General features: G+C 42.9%; 2 protein-coding genes across 2 annotated transcripts in view; one reads left to right on the top strand and one right to left on the bottom strand.

Annotated features, from left to right (window-relative positions):
• The window catches only part of psme4b (proteasome activator subunit 4b), a 79,647-nt gene extending 72,980 nt beyond the window's left edge, over positions 1-6,667 (bottom strand). The window contains exon 1 of the mRNA XM_042332993.1: positions 6,630-6,667. The gene's annotated coding sequence lies outside the window, so the exon portion shown is untranslated. The remainder of the gene's footprint in view (positions 1-6,629) is intronic.
• LOC103177978 (acylphosphatase-2) overlaps positions 6,253-19,828 on the top strand; it is a 54,831-nt gene continuing 41,255 nt past the window's right edge. Inside the window, exons 1-4 of the mRNA XM_007892416.2 lie at positions 6,253-6,291; positions 6,790-7,030; positions 12,804-12,820; positions 16,056-16,165. Coding sequence (XP_007890607.2) covers positions 6,253-6,291; positions 6,790-7,030; positions 12,804-12,820; positions 16,056-16,165 — 407 coding nt within the window. The remainder of the gene's footprint in view (positions 6,292-6,789; positions 7,031-12,803; positions 12,821-16,055; positions 16,166-19,828) is intronic.

The raw sequence follows: 19,828 nt of genomic DNA, 5'->3' as shown, positions 1-19,828 counted from the left end.
AGGGAGTGACAGCCACACACACACACAGTGAGAGATACACACACACACACAGAGGCACACACTGGGAGGGAGGGAGAGTGACAGCCACACACACACACAGTGAGAGATACACACACACACACAGAGGCACACACTGGGAGGGAGGGAGAGTGACAGCCACACACACACACAGTGAGAGATACACACACACAGAGAGAGGCACACTGGGAGGGAGGGAGAGTGACAGTCACACACACACAGTGAGAGATACACACAGAGGAGAGAGGCACACACTGGGAGGGAGAGTGACAGATACACACACACAGTGAGAGATGCACACAGGAAGAGAGAGGTACAGACAGGGAGGGAGGGAGTGACAGACACACACACACACACAGTGAGAGATACACACAGAGGAGAGAGGCACACACTGGGAGGGAGGGAGAGTGACAGACACACACACACAGTGAGAGATGCACACAGGAAGAGAGAGGTACAGACAGGGAGGGAGGGAGTGACAGACACACACACAGAGGCACACACACACACACAGAGGCACACACTGGGAGGGAGGGAGAGTGACAGACACACACACACAGTGAGAGATACACATAGAGGAGAGAGGCACACACTGGGAGGGAGGGAGAGTGACAGACACAAATAGAGAGACACACACAAATATAAAAAGAGAGACATACCACAACAAGAGAAGGATATAAAGACAGTGAATGAGACAGAATTAGTGAGACACAGATACAGAGAGAGTGCGGCAGAGAGAGAGAGTGAGACACGCAGACACAGAGTGAGTGAGTAAGATACAGAATGAGTGAGATACAGAGTGAATGAGACACACACAGAGTGAGATACAGATAGAGTGAAATACAGTAACAGAATGATTGAGACACAGAACGATATCACTGCAGTCATCACTTCTGAATGCTACTCTCTTATTCCTCCCAAGCTCCAAATAGATAGCAACTTACTTATCTTACTGACTCCAATTCCAACATTTTTTGAGCTCCTCAAGTCTTCAACTCTCTCCCTCACTCCATCTTTCCTTCTATCGTCTACAAAGCTTGATGTCTTTCTCACTCTCTCTGTGCCTCTTATTCTTTGTGTGTGTGAGTGTGTGTGTCTCTCTCTCTCTCTCTCTGTGCTTCTCTCCCACCCTCCCATGTGTGTCTTTCTCACTCTCTTCCAATCTTTTCAACATTGGTGGGGATCTACCCAGTAGGCCTTGGACTTCCACTGGGATTTCTAAATGTTAAAACAGAGACCAAGTAAAGGGAGGAAAGATAAGAGGAGGGGTAATGGAGAGAAAAATGGAAGGGACACATGAAGACAGTGGTAATGATGGAAATGCATGAAGAATTGAAAGATAATTCTCTGTGCTTTAATCGTATCTATCTGATTCTTTGTAATTTGTATTTGACAGAGAGACCATGCAAGACGATTAATAATAATAATTAGATATAAATAGATATATAAGGCCATACTATAATACTACAATATTGAATACATAGCTCTAAAACTGAGATACAATAATACAGACAGGCTACAGCATGTCATTGCATCATGTTGTCTCCCAAGTATATAGCAACATTACAAGACGTGGAGTTCACCTATATCTTGTACGTCTGTTCCGTGCCTGTGTGTAAGTTTTTTGTGAATCTATCTTCCATGCCCTTTGTCCTGTGTTGCCTCATTTATTTTTACTTCTCTGTCTCCCATATATCCCTTGGTTTCTCATTCATAAACAAACAAGCGACAGACACAACGTAGACGGTAAAAGCAATAAACATAGGACACAGGGAAGAGAATTCAGAATTTACCTATGTTCTATGCATGTGGGCTGGACGTGTTTTCGTCTTCCTCTGTCTTTTATAGACAGAGATACACAAAATGTCCTGCACGTATCTCCATTGCAGAGATACACACTCAACAAAGCACAATAAAGTACACTGCAAAGAGGGAGGCCAAGAGAAACGGGTATGTACCACACAGAGAAAAATGGAGAATGAGAAGAAAATGAATTAGGAGGGTTGGGGGGTGAAGATAGGATAGGATCGAGAGGATCAAGGTTTCGCCTTGCCTGGAATTGAACCCAGGTGCCTCGCTTGCAAGGCAAGTGTTCTAACCACTGAGCTACAGGACTCCAAGTTACTGTCAACTGTACAAAGGCTTTTTGCAGGTAATAATAATAATAATAATCCTTGCATTTGATATAGCGCTTTTCACGTCGGAAGGACGTCCCAAAGCGCTTCACAGAACACACTGCAAAGTGAATTGACTGTATATTTGTGGGCGAACGCGGCAGCCAATTGCGCACAGCAATGTCCCACAAACAGTCGTAGATTGAAAATGACCAATTTATTATTGTTTTTGGTTTTGGAGGGATTATTATTAGGCGTGTGGAGTAAGGAAACTTACCCAAGGTTTTGCCCTGCCTGGAATTGAACTCAGGTCTCTCGCTTGCAAAGCGAGTGCTCTAACCACTGAGCTACAGGACTCCACTACAGGTACATGCAAAGGGTCTGGGAAACTGTCCAGCAAAATCCACATATATGAAATGGAATATATAATAATAATAATAAACCTTGCCTTTGATATAGTGCTATATTATGTCAAGATATCTCAAAGCCCTTCTCAGGATTTACTGTAAAATGGTTTGACTATTTTGTGGGCGAAACGCGACAGCCAGTTTGCGCACAGCAATGTCCCATAACAGTCATGGAGTGAGTGACCGATTTTATTCAGAGATACTGTACATAATAATCATAATAATCTTTGCACTAGATATAGTGTCTTATATTGAAACATATAAAGGTGTTTGTAGTGTTTTTTTCTGTATAGTGTAGTGACTATTTGTAGGCAAATGTGGCAGCTAATTTGGCACAGCAATGTCACACAAACAGCTATCAAGTGAATGATCAATTTTTATCAGAATGATTGTTGGCCACGATACCAGGAGAATCTCCTTTCTCTTTTATATTACTGTAGGATCTTTAATGTCCATGTGAACAAGAAGATGGGATATCAGTTTAACATCTCATCTGAAGGAAAGTGCATCTAACAAAGCATCATTCCCCCAGCACTGAATTAGTATTGTTGTAGTGAGCCTAGACTACGGGTTCAAAATCCCTTATCTGATGTTCCAATCTAAGATCACACCATCAACGTCCTCCTCAAAGCTTAACAACCCACCTGCTCTCTCGGCTCAGTGCGCACTGGCCTGTTTCATGCCCTCCACCCTACTCATCCCACCATCAGCAGTCAGGCTTTCAGCCTATATGCCCCACTCTCTGGAACTCCATTCCAGTCCCTAAGATTCACCTCTTCCCTCTCCTTCAAGGTCCTTCCTCTTTGACTGTGCCTTTGGTCATCTTTACCCGCACTCCCTGAGCCCCCACCCCCAGCTCGGTTGCAAACCCTGGACTGCACAGTACCTTGGGACTTCCTCTTGACGTGGAAGGTGTTATATAAATGTAATTTTTTGTTGTAAATTCATCACCCTCTCCCCGCAACTGGAGTCATAGTCATTGTTTACAATTTAATTAGCATGAGATAGCTGTACAGCCCTATCTACATGACAGGAAAGAATATTTAGAAAAATGGGGAGATGGAGAGAAAAAGACAGGCACAAATGAGGAACTGTGGTTTCCTGTATAAACCAGGAAGGAAATGTTTGCTGTTTGTAACAATTATCTATTACACACACACAGAACAAGAAAAATAGCAAATTGTTCAGTGTTAGAATAAACTAATAAATAGGGTTTTCTCGGGATATACAAAGAAAGATACACACCCAACAGAGGGAGATAGAGCTGCACATAGGATAGAATAAAACAGAGAAACACTCACAGAAGCTAGCACAGGTGAAAGTAGCAGCAGCCAAGAGGCAGATAGGATAGAAAAAAGAGGAAAATAGCAAGGGAAGGGAAAACAGAGGGAAAAGCTGATCAGAGGGAGAGGCACCACTGGGTGGGTGGAAGAAAGACAATGTTACTAGATTCTGTTGTTTACTCAAAGGTCACTTGGTTCCCATAAGTACTAAACAATAGTCCTGCTTTTCATATTTTTACTATCATTTCCCTAGCATAAAAAATTACCACAACATAATGAAAGCCCTAAGATTGGGCAATTCTCTGCAGCTGATCATGCGGTTAAAGAAATGAGCTCCAGTGAGAAGAGAAATAAAGCACATAGTTTATACTTGTCTGCATTTGCTCAAGGGAATGGGGGGTGTTGCAAGGATGCTTACCAAGGTGACCAAAAAATCATGATAACTACCCTATTATCTAAAAAAAATTATAATTTCTTTAAGACTTATTAGGCATTGTAATGGTATCACAACTTTTTGGTCATCATTGTTCATGAGTTTTTTTTCAAAGAGTTTTTGTAATCTCAAGGATATATGCATAATGTTATAGATCAGTGCTGGTGAGATAAGGAATTGGCAGCATATCTCTCTCACTCATTTCAAGCTTTCAGAATGGGCCAAAGTCAGACAATGACTCAGCTGAAAAAAATGTATTAGGTGTCTTATTAGGCAAGATTGGTATTCCTGTTCCTTATTTGCCTACAGCCATAAAATGGAATAGTACCACTCAGTAACAATAAGGAGAGCGATGTTCCCTCTCTCTTTGGGTAGCCTTTTGAAGCTAATTCTGCATCTTTTACTTTGCAGACATAGTTTGCGATCAACTCTTAATGTTGCTGTGTTGGATTGGATTAGGTTGGGCTGCAGTCAAGCAGTTTCTGCTTACTGGGGTTTGTTGGTCTTTAGTCTATGGTTATGGTGATCTATTACTTTATTTTGTTGGTCTGGTTGGGCTGAAAGGAAATACAGTGAAGTAGATCATCAGAATGGAACGCACTGTAGACTCTGCCAGATAGAATCAATTTTGACTGAATTCAAATAAATTGGACCCTGCTGGGTTTGGATCAGACTCCATGCAGGTTGATAAGCATGGAACTGGATCAGATAGTGCTAGGTTAAAGGAATCAGCTCCATCACCTTTTCCAAACTCACTCTTCTGCTCACCCCCTCCCTTCAGCAAACATGGGTTTGCTGCTCGTCACTCTTCACTCAGCAGCCAAGCCTTCACTTCATTCCCTCTTTACACCCTTCTGTCTTTCCCATCTCACATTTCTCTATCAACAACAATGTGCATTTATAGAGCATCGAGTAGCATCCCTATCTCTTTATCCCGTCTCCTCCTCCCCCATGCTCCCTGCTTACTGTCTGGCACCAAAGAATTTCAAAATATAATGATATGCAAAAGGTATTAGAAAAAAAATAACAAAAATTCTTGCATTTGGCATAGCACCTTTCACTTCGGGAGGTCATCCCAAAGCACTTCAATGTGGAATGACTGTTATGCAGAGCAGTGTCCTACAAAGAGCCTTGAAACAAATTACAAATTTTATTTGGAGGACAGGATGCCACGAAAACTCCCCTTCTCTTTTTGAGTACTGTAGCGCCATGGGTTTTTCATGTGTACCTGAATGCAGATAGAAATTTGATTTAAAGCAATGGTGACCAACCCGTGGCCTATGGGAGTTGTTAAGAAGTGATCCACTGAACATTCGTACTAGGCTAGGACTGTGTTAAATCAATATTTTGTTTCCAGTAGCTACTGAGTAGTGATATTTATGGTGTGGCCATCAATCAAGAAATATTCAATCAAGAAAAAAAATTTGGTTCGAAGTTAAACGTCTCATGCAAAGGACGGCACATCCCTGGCATAGTCTTGGGAGGGTCAGCTTAGAGCATATGAGTTGCAGTCGTTTGAGGAGCCTGCACTTGGGTTTCCTTGAATCGGCAGGTGCACCCAGACCTGATACTGTTTGGATGGGATGAGTTTGAACACAAGTGTTGTTGAAAGAATTCTGCATTTGGCTTTCTTTTGGTTACATTTGTGGAGTCCTGTAGCTCAGTGGTTATAGCACTCGCTTTGTAAGCGAGAGACCTGAGTTCAATTCCAGGCAGAGGGCGAAACCTTGGGCAAGTTTCCTTACTCCACACAGAGCCTAATAATAATCTCTCCAAAACCAAAAACAATAATAAATTGGTCATTTTCAATCTACGACTGTTTGTGGGACATTGCTGTGCGCAATTGGCTGCCGCGTTCGCCCACAAATATACAGTCAATTCACTTTACAGTGTGTTCTGTGAAGCGCTTTGGGACGTCCTCCCGACGTGAAAAGCGCTATATCAAATGCAAGGATTATTATTATTATTATTATTATTTGGCTTTCTTGGACTGGTGGATGGATGAGCCTGGACTGGAGTGCGCCGGGTTGGATTCGGTGAGTTTGTCTCAGGAGTGTGTGTGGCTGAAGGAGTGTTGGATTGGAGAGAAGTTGGAGGAGCTCAGCACTTGGCTGCTCTGGCCTGGTGGATGAGCCACCAACAAACAGCGTGTGTGTGTGTGTGTGTGTGTGATGGTAGTCGGATGAGCCCGGACTGGATCTCTCGGACCGGACTGTGGGCAACCTCGCCAGATTTGGCGGCTTTCACGTCCAATTGGGCGTGTTTTATTGTACTCGCCCGCGTAAAAACGAAAAGGGCCGATTTTTTAAATGTAAACCTTTCGTTTCCCCCCCCACCACCCCTCACACACACACACACACACACACTCACTCACCCCACGACTTCGAAGACCTTTTCTCAACAGTTCAGTTTCAAAACCCACTCAACCTAAGCCGAAGACTTCGCTGCTGCCCATAGGGGAGGCGGCGCGGTGTACGTTGGGCTACATTTTGGGCTACTGTGGGCTCGACTTTGGGCTACCAACGGATTTTTAGTTCTGGCAAATTCTGCCGAGCTGTCGGGTTGGGGAGCGGCGCAGCCTTGACCCCGGGGAGAGGGGGAGAGGGGGAGAAGGAGGGGGGGAGGAGCTGGCGGTGCTCGGCGTCTGGGCGGCTCGCAATCGGCTGGACATTTTGCGCGTTTTTCTTTATGTTTCGCTGTCGGTCACTGCCATGTCAGGGGCTGTAGCCGCCAGGATGAGTTCGTTAGATTTTGAGATCAGTGGCCGAGTGCAGGGTAGGTACCGGCAGCCACACACCGCGGCTCAGCGGCCATTCCTGTCCCCCCCCCACAACCCCTCCCTCTACCCCACACACACTCCCCCCACCACACACACACCTCCCCCCCACCACCACACACCTCCCCCCCCCCCCCCCCACACCTCCCCCCCCACACACCTCCCCCCCACACACACACCTCTCCCCCCCCCCCCACACCTCCCCCCCACCACACACACCTCTCCCCCACCACACACACACCTCCCCCACCACACACACACCTCTCCCCCCCCCCCACACCTCCCCCACCACACACACACCTCTCCCCCCCCCCACACCCCCCCCCCACACATCTCCCCCCACCACACCTCCCCCCACACACCCCCCCCACACACACACCTCCCCCCCCCACACACCTCTCCTCTCACCACACACACCTCTCCCCCCCCCACCTCCCCCCCCACACACACACCTCTCCCCCCCCCACACCTCCCCCCACCACACACCTCTCCCCCCCCCACACCTCTCCCCCCCCCCACACCTCCCCCCACCACACACACCTCCCCCCACCACACCTCCCACCACACACCCCCACCACACACACACACCTCTCCTCCCCCCACCACACACACCTCTCCTCTCCCCACACACACCTCTCCCCACACACACCTCCTCTCCCCACACACACACCTCTTCCCCCCCCCACACACACACCTCCTCTCCCCACACACCCCTCTCCCTCCACCCCCCCACACACACCTCTCCCCACCACACACACATCTCTCCCACCTCCCCACATACACCACCCCCCACATACACCTCCCCCCCACACACACCTCTTCCCTCTCCCCACCACATCCACACCTCCCCCCCCCCACACAAACACACACCTCTCCCTTAACTTGTAAATAATAATAATAATTTGGTCACTCAATCCACCGCTGCTTGTGGGACACTGCTCTGGGCGCAATTGGCTTCCGTGTTTCGACCACGAAACAAACAGTCAATTCACTTTACTGTATATTCTGTGAAGCACTTTGACACGTCTCACAGATGTGATAAGGCGCAATATCAAATGCAAGGATTATTACTTGCCAGGCATAATTGGCTGCCATTTTTCACCCACCGCATATACAGTCAATTCACTTTACTGTATATTCTGTGAAACATGTTGAGGCATCTCGAAGATGTGATAAGGTGCTATATCAAATGCAAGGATTATTATTATTATTGTGCCTGTTTAGTCCCATTTACTCTGCTTTGTCTCCCTGACCCATTATTTTTTTAAAAAAAGATATCTCTCTTTCAGATATTTATTCTTAATTCCCTTTTAACAATTAAGCTGAATTCTGCACATCCACGATTCTTTTCATGGAATAACAACTCTTTTTTTTTAAAAATTGCCTTAACTTCCCCCCTCACTCTTTTGGTAATGACTTTTAATCTGACTTCTAGTTACTGACTTGCTCACCTGTGAAGTAACTTCTCTCTGTTTACATCATCAGAACCTCTCATACTTTTAAAGTCTGAAAACATGCCAGAATGTGCATGTTGTGGCTTTGCAAACAAGTGGACATTAACTATGTTTAGAGATGGGCTGCAGTCTTCCTTAAATTAGCAAGACTAAATAAATAATGGTATGCCTAATAAATTAATGTATATTTGAAAGTAAATAATCAGTGGGTGAGTGATGGAATTTGGTTGAGTATTTTAACCAGAAATGCCCATGTAATTAAAGCATGTACCATCTGCATGTTCTTCCTACATTTGCTACTGGCTGAATAAAAGTTGCTCCAATTCAGAATAAGTGGGAACAATATATATTTTTCAGGTTTAAAAGGCCATAACAGTCTCATTGAAATACAGGGAACTCAATTTGTTCATACAGTGACCAGAAAAAGATTGGTTAACCAGCCAAGCTCCTGATCAAATTTTGTTTATGTAATAAATATGAGGGTGATTCTCAGATCACCAGTAAGGTTACCAGCCTGAAATTTCACTTAGTTTTGGTCTATAATACCATTTTGTCTTTAAAATTTAAGATCACCCTTCATCCTGGATTTTTTAAAATTCATTCTACATTTGGAAGCTGTATTTCTACAGTTCTTTTTTCTAAAACAAGGTACGAGATTCCAAATGATGACACAATTTAAGAATGGTCCACAATTCTGCATAATTGTAAATTTTAGGATGAAAATGCTCTTGAGGGTTAAACTGAGGTGGAACTTCAGGCCTTAGATTTTCGGGTGTGTTTTTTTTAAGTGTGATTTTAAAGTGGGAAGATTGCATTATGAGGAGGGCCTTGACGTGGGTCTTGAAGGTGGCGAGGGACGGGGCGAGTGGTGAAGGCCCGCCGCCAATGGTGGGGCGAGCAAGGCGGGGGACGCGAAGCAGGCCAGGGTCTGCTGAGCGGAGCGAGTGCACAGGGTGGTAGGGGGTTAGGAGGTTGGAGAGGTAGGCGGGAGCAAGACCGTGGAGGGCTTTGAAGGTGAGGACCAAGATCTTGAACTGTATCCCTGTGTGATGGGAAGCCAGTGTAGTTGGGGAAGGATGGGGGTAATAGGGTCACGGAGCCTAGTGCGGGGGAGGACATGGGCTGCAGAGTTCTGGATCATCTGCAGCCTGTGGAGGGAGGAGCTGGGGAGGCTGACTATAATAATAATAATTCTTGCATTTGATATAGTGCTTTTCACGTCTTCTAGATGTCACAGAATAGACTGTAAAGTGAATTGACTGTATATTTGTGGGAGAAACGTGGCAGCCAATTGGGCACAGCAGTTTTCCACAAACAGTCGTGAATTGAGTGACCAAATTATTATTTTTTAAATTTATTTTTTGAAGGGATTATTATCCCTGGAAATACGGCAGCAAGCAGTGAATTTACCAGAGCCGGGCGAAGTTGCGGAGGTGGGGGAAGGCAGAGCGGGTCATGGCGCAGATGTGGGGTAGAAAGGATAGTTGAGGGTCAAACAAGACCCCCAAGGTTCTGGACTGGCTCAGTGAGGTGGAGTGTGCAACCATGGATGGTGATGCTGTCAGCGCCTGAGGTGAGGAGGCACTGATGGGAGTCAATCAGGAGAGCCTCGGTCTTGTTGACATTCAACTAAGAAAATTAGCTCATCCAGGACTTGATGTCTGACAGACACTCTGTCAGGACAGCAGTGGTCCTGGAGTCGAGGGTGGAAGCAGAGAGGTAGATTGGGTGTCATCCGCATACATGTGGAAGTTGACCCATGTCTGCGGATGATGTCACTAAGAGGGAGTATATAGATATTGAAGAGGAGGGAACCAAGGATAGAGCTCTGAGGAATGTTGCACAAGACGGTCCGGGGGCTAGAGGAGATGAAGTGCAGACGGTGTGAGAGGTACGATCTGAACCAATCAAGGACATCGCCATGGAGGTTGAGGTGAGAGGAGAGGCGGTGAATGAGGATAGAGTGGTCGACAGTGTCGAAAGCAGCAGAGAGGATGAGGAGGCAGAGGGAGCCCTGGTCGCAGATGGACAGAATGACGTTTGTCGCTGTGACCAGAGCTGTTTCTATGCTGTGGGCGGCACGGAAACCTGATTGGAGGGGTTCGAGAAGGGAGTGGCGGGAGAGGAAGGAGCAAAGCTGAGAAGCAACAACTCATTCCAGGACCTTGGAGAGGAAAGAGGAGGTTGGAGATGGGGCGGTAGTTAGGGAACAGAGAAAGGTCCAGGGAGGGTGTTTAAAGGATAGGAGTGATGACAGCGTTTTTTAAACGGGTGGGAATAGTAGCAGAGGACAGGGAGAGGTTTACGATGTCAGTGGGTAGAAGGGCAAGGAGGTGAAGCTGGGAGGTAAGGAGAGGGGTAGGGATGGGGTTGAGGGAGCAGCTGGTGGGTTTCACAAAAGTTATGGTGGTGATGAGAGAAAAGGGGGAGACTGGTTCAAAGGGGTGGAGGGAGGGATAGGTAGGGGCCGGGGTGGGAAGAAGGGATGGGGAGGTGATAGCAGATGCAGTGGCAGAGGCAGCTGGGCGGAGTCCCTCGACTTTGGATTCAAGGAAGTCCAGCATCACGTTGCAGTTGGCATTTGACCAGAGAATTTGTTAAAAGCATAATATTCTGGCTGGTGTGGGTGACAAACTTAGATGCTTTGTGTGAATGCCATGTCAATGCTTCCAACTGTCAATGTGTAATTTTCTGTTTCTGAATCCTTTTTTATAAAGAACTAATATTTGGGTGTAAACTCCACACACCTGATAATAATCCCTCAAGGAAAAAAACCAATAATAATTTGGTCACTTAATCCACGACTGTATGTGGGACACTGCTGTGTGCAATTGCCTGCAGCATTTCGCCCACAAAAAATATACAGTCAATTCACTTTATATTCTGTGAAGCATTTTGAGACGTCTAGAAGACATGAAGAGTGCTATATCAAATGCAAGGATTATTATTATTATTATAAGTAACATGAGAGAGTTAAACATTGTAATTCAGCAGCATATGTTGACTTTATACAACCCCTCTCCGCTCTTTGAATTTCAGCTTTGTAACTTCACAGTATGTATATTTTTTAAAGAAAGGATACCTGCAAAACCATTGACCACCATGTTTATAAACATGTCATTGGAGGAGTTAGATAATAACCATGACTTGAGAAGGAAGGATACATAGTAATAGTAGGAATAGAGTATTTTGCAAGAGAGATGATTAGTTGAGACACGTTAAGTTATTTGTTTGCAAATATTGCAGATATAAAATGCATTGCTGTTACTATAACTAGGTTATTGGCATTTGAAATCTATTTTGATAATAAAGCATCTTAGGCTTTAAAGTTTAAAGCTAGAAAACAAGAGTTAATACTTAGTTAATGAAATGTCTGAAACCAGTTCAAATCTCATAGTGTTTTAAATTTTGGTATTTGGGATATACTGTGTTCTGTACTTCAATATGTTCTGAAATAAATACCACCAGTAACAAATGGTTACAGCTACAAAAATAGTAAATACAATAACAGGCAAAAGAGTCTGGGTTTGATATTTCACCAAGCTTGGAAAGTATTGTCATGCTCTACAGTGTGCAAAGGGAAAATTTGTATGAAAATGTTCAAAATAATACAAAGAATTAAGAGAAGGGGCAGTGAGTGTATTTCCAGAATTAGACCTTTGGTTTAAAAGGTGGAAACAGCTAAATCTATTCTCATTGATAGGACAATTAAGAGGGAATATGCTCCAAGGCTTCGAAATGGTGAAGGAAATGATGGGATGGGCCAAGAGGGATGTTGCACACACACTTGTTCATAACCAAAAGTTAAACTGGTTATAATTAAGGAATAGGAATCGATGGTTACAATTAAGGAATCATTTCTTCACATTTTGTCAAGTAGTGGTGAATATTGATGGGTGAAATATTCAGAAAGGAACTGGGTTTCTGTTTTAGCAGGATTAGGGTTATGGTCAAAAAATAATAGGGAATGGTCAAATCAGGACCTGGATGGCCCCTCTCTCCTTGAGTTCTGTTCTCTTTCACAGTGGAATTCTATCATATGCTTGAGCTTGAGCTAGAGCTAGGCTTTTATGATGGTAACATTGTGATGTTCTGATAAATCACTTTTACAGTTTATGAGGCCATCTAAACGCCTAGAGTATGTTGCTGTCTAATTACCCGTTTCCATCCATATGCTGTCCCACATATTTCCAACACATTACATATCCTGGACACCAGTTCCATACAAAATTATTTAATTAAAATGTAGTAGTGTGGCCTTGCTACTTTTTCAGGACAGTATTGTGATCTGTCTTTTTCTCTCTTTGTCTCTATCTAGGTGTCTGCTTCAGAATGGTAAGATAACTCTTAGAACTTGTTTTGTTAAGAATTATGGAGTAGATTCATTTAACCTGTTTGGTTGGTTTATGCCTCCTGACTAAGAAGGTAGATGGGTAATTAGTTTTGGATTCTGCTAATGCCTGTTTTGAACCAGTTAATGGAAAGTCTGTAAGAATGGGATTATGTAACTTGCTTTGCGATCTTCTTTTGTTTATTTCTGCTGAATGAATTCCCTAAACTAACTTAGTTTCTCAGTGCTCTCAGACACTACCCCGCCTGAAATGTGCTTTATATAATTGCAGGTTGTTGGTACATTTTTAAATGGTTCAAAGATTGTATGAACTCTCTTTCACCCACATGGTGTGATTGTTCAGAGCATTCTTCTTTGTGGGGATAAAGAACTAAATCTGTAGTCATCTCAACTCAAAGAATTTGTGTGAAGAAGTGCAACATGGAGTTAGAATGGGCTGTTTGCTCTGTGACATTAATGTAAAGAGTGCAAAAGTCTTTAAAATTCAGAGTTCGGGCAGTATACAAAATGAAAACACTCAAGTTACGCCCACGGCTTCAAAGAGCAGAAACAGCAAAATAGTTCTTCGCAACACAGCGACCACTTGTATAAATCATTCTGCTGTTTTTGCTGACTGGATTGGCATCAAGTCATAGAGATAAAGTTTCATCTAAGCTCTGTGAATCACTTGTGCGACAAGTTCAATTTTGGCCTCTTGTGGTTTAATTATTGATCCTTTATAAAATAGGAATCTAAGAATTGGTTTTCAGATGGTTGATGTTTGTGTAAGTGTGGGGTGGGGAGTGGGGGGGTACAGCCTCAAAGTTAGTTACACAAATTGCGTTATGTAAATAATAATTTCCTTTTTCTAAATTGATGCCAATTTATTCCACTGTATTTATTTAATTTATATACGTAGCTGTGGTTAAAACAATAAAGCCTTTGCATTAATAGTGTTAATTGTCTTTCTATTTACTGTTCTGAACAGGTAAAGCTTCAGAATATTGTTACAAAATGTATTATTCACAGTTGTGATTGCAAATATTTTATTCAGTAATCTCCATAATTGCACTATCATTCCAAATATGATCTGGAAGGTGGTGGGAGGGAAGTAGCAGTTAATATCAAAGTATCAAACAGCATGTTACAAATTAAATTTTGTGTGAGGAGGAAGGTCTTCAAAGCAGTCTTCCAGACCTTGGAATAGTAAAATATAGTTTGTGCCAGTGATTCTCATGCATTGATGCATTGCTGTCTGGAAGTGGTATTTTCTCCACAAGGAATGGAAAATGTAAAGGATCCTCAACCTGGCTGGGCTTCCTCATACTGGTTATTTACATGTGCTATTGGTTGATCAATGCAGTGACAGTAAGATAAGAGAAGGAAAAAATAAACACAATGGACCAACAATAGTATAAGTATTAATGTACTAAAGTGCTAATGGTTTGGCTGGCAAAGTGGCAGCTTAATGTGCATAGCAAAATCCTACAAACAGGACAGAGGTGATTGACCAATTAATCTTTTTATATACTGTAGTGTCACAGATTATTTAAAGTGCAACTGAAGACTTGCAGACAGGGTCTCAGTTTCATATCTCATCAGTAGGTGGAATCTCTGGCGTTGGAGCAATTCCTACAGTGCGTCACTAGCATTTCAGCCAAGATGCGTATTGTGAGGTACTCATAAACGTAAGTGAGCATTTATATGGTTTCTAAAAGTAGCAGGTCATGCCAACCATGTAAATTCACAACCTTTCACCATTAGAGAGCAGTTAAACAGAAGAGGTCATTTCACATCTCCCATTCAACTGGTGATTAAACCCAGTGGGTAGCTATGTAGTATGACTAATGTTGATGTCAATGATCACAAACTCTATTATCAAACTGTTAATCTGTTTTTGCAACATCCTGAGAGTGCTCGAGTGACACATACATTTGCCTCAATTGCGTCAGAAGGTTGTGGTCTTGAGCTCCATACCATAGATTGAGCTTGTAATCCATTCTGAAGGAGTGCTCCATTGTTGGAGGTTTCTTCAGATCAGATATTAAACTGAGGTTCTGTTCAAGAGGCTGTTAAAGGTCATGGGGTACAATTTTGAAGAGCAGGGAGTCTTCCCTGTGTTTTGGTCAGTACTTTCCTCATCCAAAGACACCATAAGACATTTATTGGTCATTCATCTCAATGCTATTCGTGGGACTTTGTTGACATACTTCCCATTTATCAAGAGATGCTGCATTTTAAAGTAACTCGAGAGCTTTTGGCTTGTGAACGGGTGTTATTTCAATTGGAAGTATTATTAATTTTAGCAAAGATATTCACTAACATTTGATCAAAGGGCACAATCACAACCAACATCTTGCTCAAGGGCTATTCTCTTAGTTTAGCAATAGTGTGTCAATAATACGTACATCCTTAAACAAAGAAATAGTAACAGAAATCTTAAGCTTCAGGCTCTTGGCAGGAAGTGGCTCCAGAGGTTTTCATACCACTTGATATTAATTTCATTGATGATCCCAAATAGAAAGGAACCAAGACTGCACAATTTAACATCCAACAATTTCTGAATGTTATATTCTCAAATGACCCATAAACTGAACACGAGTGAGAAGTGTTATTGAAACACATGCAAGGTCTTGCCACTGGGACTTTATAGTTGAGATTGACTCTGGAGATCTCCAGCCCATTATCTTGCATAAAGAAAGTGTGTTGGTATAGGGAAACCACAGGAAAGAAAATAAGGGAGGAAAATGCATGCATCCCCTTTTACTCTATATTCTCTCAGGGCGAAATGTTGGGCAGGTTTCCTTACTCCACACACTTCTGTTTATCTAGCAGTAAGTAGGAACCTGGTTCTTAGTCGATTGGCAGATTGCTTTTCCGGGGGTAATAATTCCTTCAAAACAAAATATTAAATTGGTCACTCAATCCATGACTGTTTGTGGGACACTGCTGTGTGCAATTAGCTGCCGCGTTTTACCCACAGAATATACAGTTAATTCCCTTTACAGTGCATTCTGTGAAGCGCTTTGAGACATCTCCAAAACATGATAAGGCGCTCTATCAAATGCAAGGATTATTATTATTCTGTCAGTTTAATATTTTTGCACTCAATTTTTGGCAATTAGCCACTCAGCATGTTTGTACAGTATAAAGTGCATTATGCAGATTGAAAAACACATGTAAAATGACCATCTAAATAATGGGCATGAGAGCTTTTCATGCTTTTCATCATTGTTTCAGTACACCGAGGAGCAGGCTAGAAAACTCGGTGTGGTCGGCTGGGTAAGAAACACCAGACAAGGAACAGTGGAGGGACAAGTACAAGGGACAAAAGATAATGTAGATTCTATGTAAGTAAAGCAAGTTTTATAGATTTAAATCGTTATTTGTTTCACTTTTAAATTTACCAATGTTATAAAATATTATTGAATTTTAGGAACCCCAAACGTTTTTTTCCCATTTTTTTTCTGTTTGTGCTTGCTGAGTTTTGGTAATCTTAAAATGAGATGAGTTTTTAAAACAAATCTAGGTACTGTTTGACCACAATTAACCCTTAAAACATTTCCACTTCATCTTCACAAACAGTTTCTCCTCGGTGTTCCCAGGGCTCTGTCCTTGGTCCTCTCTTCTTCAATATCTATATGCACCCTCTTGGTGATATCATCTGCAGATATGGGGTCAACTTCCACATGGATGCGGATTACACCGAACTCCATCTCTCTGCCTCCACCCTCGACTTCAGGACCACTGCTGTCCTGATAGAATGTCTGTCAGACACCAAGTCCTGGATGAGAGCTAACTTTCTTCAGTTGAAAGTCAACAATAATAATAATTATCCTTGCATTTGATATAGTGCTTTTCACGTCGGGAGGACGTCCCAAAGCACTTCACAGAACACACTGTAAAATGAATTGACTGTATATTAGTGAGCGAACGCGGCAGCCAATCGCGCACAGCAATGTCCCACAAACAGTCGTAGATTGAAAATGACCAATTTATTATTGTTTTGGTTTTGGAGGGATTATTATTAGGTGTGTGGAGTAAGGAAACTTGCCCAAGGTTTCGCCCTCTGCCTGGAATTGAACTCAGGTCTCTCGCTTGCAAAGCGAGTGCTCTAACCACTGAGCTACAGGACTCCACGTCCTCCAACAAGACCGAGGCTCTCCAGATTGGCTCCCGTCAGCGCCCCCTCACCTTAGGCACTGACAGCATCACCATCCAGGGATGCACACTCCACCTCACTGAGCCAGTCCGGAACCTTGGGGTCTTGTTTGATCCTCAACTATCCTTTGTACCCACATCTATGCAGTGATGCACTCTGCCTTCCCACAACATCACCCGGCTCCATCACTGTCTCACATCGCCGGCTGCCGAGACCCTCATACCTGCATTCATAACATTGGGGCTTGACTATGCAAACTCCTGCTTGTCGGCCTCCCCAACTCCTCTCTTAATAGGCTGCAGATCATCCAGAAATCTGTAACCCATGTCCTCTCCTGCACCAGGCTCCATGGCCCTATCACCCCCGTCCTCGCCCGACTCCACTGGCTTCCCATCACACATAGGATACAGTTCAAGATCCTGGTCCTCACCTTCGAAGCCCTCCATAGCCTTGATCCCCTCTACCTCCGTGACCTCCTAATCCCCTACCAACCTCCCTGCTCAGCGGGCTCTGGCCTGCTTTATGTCCCCCACCTTGCCCACCCCACTACTGGTGGGCGGGCCTTCAGCTACTCTGCCCCCACCCTTTGGAACTTGTCCCGCAATCCTCCGCCTCTCCCCCTACTTTGCCTCCTTCCCCCACCCCGCCCTTCACCCACCCCGATCCTGACCCCCAGCTAGGGTCCGAAATATTGGTTGTCCAGTGCCTTGGGACGTCCTCCCGACTTGAAAGGCGCGATACAAATGTAATTTTGTTGTTGTTGCTGTTGCAAACTGCCAGCAGTTCTATAGAAAGAAACTCTTGCCTCCATTGGTTAGGTGGTGCATGTTTTCACCTCTTTCCATACTGTCATGCTCAAAAGGACAAAAAAAAATGGAAAAACAAAAGTGATGAGGTGCAGTAAAACTAGTCAAATTTTGGACAACTTTATGTAGCGACACTAACCTGAACAACTTAAGTAATAAATAAGTTTGTTTTAAAATAAGTTCAGTTAATGTTCTGAGCAGAAGAAATGTTTTATTTACTTTTTTTAAAACTAGTCCAGAATTTTTTCTTTAGTCTTAATTTGGTTGAATTCTTCGTTTCAGTCCCTTCACTCCGAACAGTGTAAGCAAAAACGCAGCACAAGAGCATCCATAGTACCAATTTAATGGCACTTTCAAGACTTTTTTTGTGTGATGTATTATTCTATCATGTAGGCAGTTAAATAATCATTGAATTGACCTTCAGTAAGTAATGCAATGAGCATTAATTCTTTTTGTTATTTCCTCTTATACTGACTGTAGAACTGCCTAGATGTCGGTGTTTGTCAGAATCTTCCGTTGGGGGTAAAAAAATTGTCACTTGTACACATAAAAAATGTGTCACTGAGATGAATTGAAGTCTGCACATCTAAAACTTAAAGTTTGGCAACGTTAAAATGAACAAACCTATTAACAAAAACTGGCTGTGTTTCTTAACAGGACTACAATATATGTATGTATCAAGTGTTGTGGATTAAGACATTTTATTATACTTTTAAGTGGAGAGAACAACATTCTAGGTAATTAAAAAAGACTCTTCTCGGGTTTAACTTGATACCACCATGGAGACTATAGGTTAAAGGAGTAGTACAGTTCAGAACCATCAAAGGCATATATTTAGTTGCTAGCAGTCCCCATTTGAGCAACTCTAGCTGTTTAGGCATTTTAAAAAATGAACGCCATCTAGACCCAATCAATTCTTAAGTTTGTGGCTTTTTCAGTTTATAATTACATTTCCTGTTCTTTACACCAACTTATTCTCTAATTCCACTTTATTGAGTCCTTCTTTTTTTGGGGGGGGTTGCCTTTATTGTTGGCGTACAGTGCACTTTTATGTTTGCAACATGCTTACAGCAATTCACGTGAATTCTTTCAAATCATGTTCAACATATTTGACTTTTAAAAAAAAATTGGACGGCTGCCTGGAGGGAATTGAACATAAGCAGGTTAATTGAAGGGTGAGATCACAAGCAGGGTATATGTGAAATTCAGAAATATTTTAAGGTTCAATTCTGTCACAACTATGTTTGAATTAAAACTTACTTCTGCCACAAATATAATTTTTACGTTAGTTTGTCCAAGGACGTATATTTTTAAAACCAGCATAGGGTTTCCAAAGTATTGGATGATATTTTTTAACTGGGTCAACTCATGTATCCACTAAATATGAAAAGGTTTGTTTATATCCAGCAGTCAATATCTGTGGGTGGTAAGCGTATTAAAGGGTGGGGCATTAGGATTAAAAGATCTGCCATGATATATTAAACTGGGCTGATTGACCACCTCCTGTTTTCCTATGTTCCGATGAGACACAATTTGACACACACACATATACATATAATATACACACACAAACATACAAACACTCCTCTCAAGTAACCATTGTTCGTGTGTGTACCATGATATTTAACCTTGAATTCTCCCCATGAGGCTGCCAAACAGTCATACAATCTGTAGAGGGCTGTAGAAGAAGTTGGAACAGGTACTGCTTACTTCCTAACCCTGGGAAGGCTGGGGCCCAATGCAATTGCAGCTGAAACCATGCACTGGGATTCAAACGAGTGAGCTGTAAGCTTTAGCTCAATTCGTTACACCAGTTTTTTTTCTTGATTGAATATTTCTTGAACTCTCCTCTTTCAAATTCAGAAGGTCGAATGTCCCTCTTCCTTAGTTTGCATCTACATTTATCAGAAGGTGTGAGAAATCACTGTTGGTCTCTGAAGTAATTGTGTTCTTTGATTGAGTTACTTAGATTTCCAGTCTGCCCAATATTATTTGTAGATTTCCTGGGAGTTACTAACCATAGACATTTGATTAAACAATGTTAT

This window comes from Callorhinchus milii, unplaced genomic scaffold (genome assembly GCF_018977255.1).
Source record: "Callorhinchus milii isolate IMCB2004 unplaced genomic scaffold, IMCB_Cmil_1.0 Scaffold3, whole genome shotgun sequence".
In the NCBI taxonomy this organism is placed as follows: domain Eukaryota; kingdom Metazoa; phylum Chordata; class Chondrichthyes; order Chimaeriformes; family Callorhinchidae; genus Callorhinchus; species Callorhinchus milii.
The sequence above is the reverse complement of the archived record's forward strand: the minus strand, read 5'-3'. Positions and strand labels throughout refer to the sequence as shown.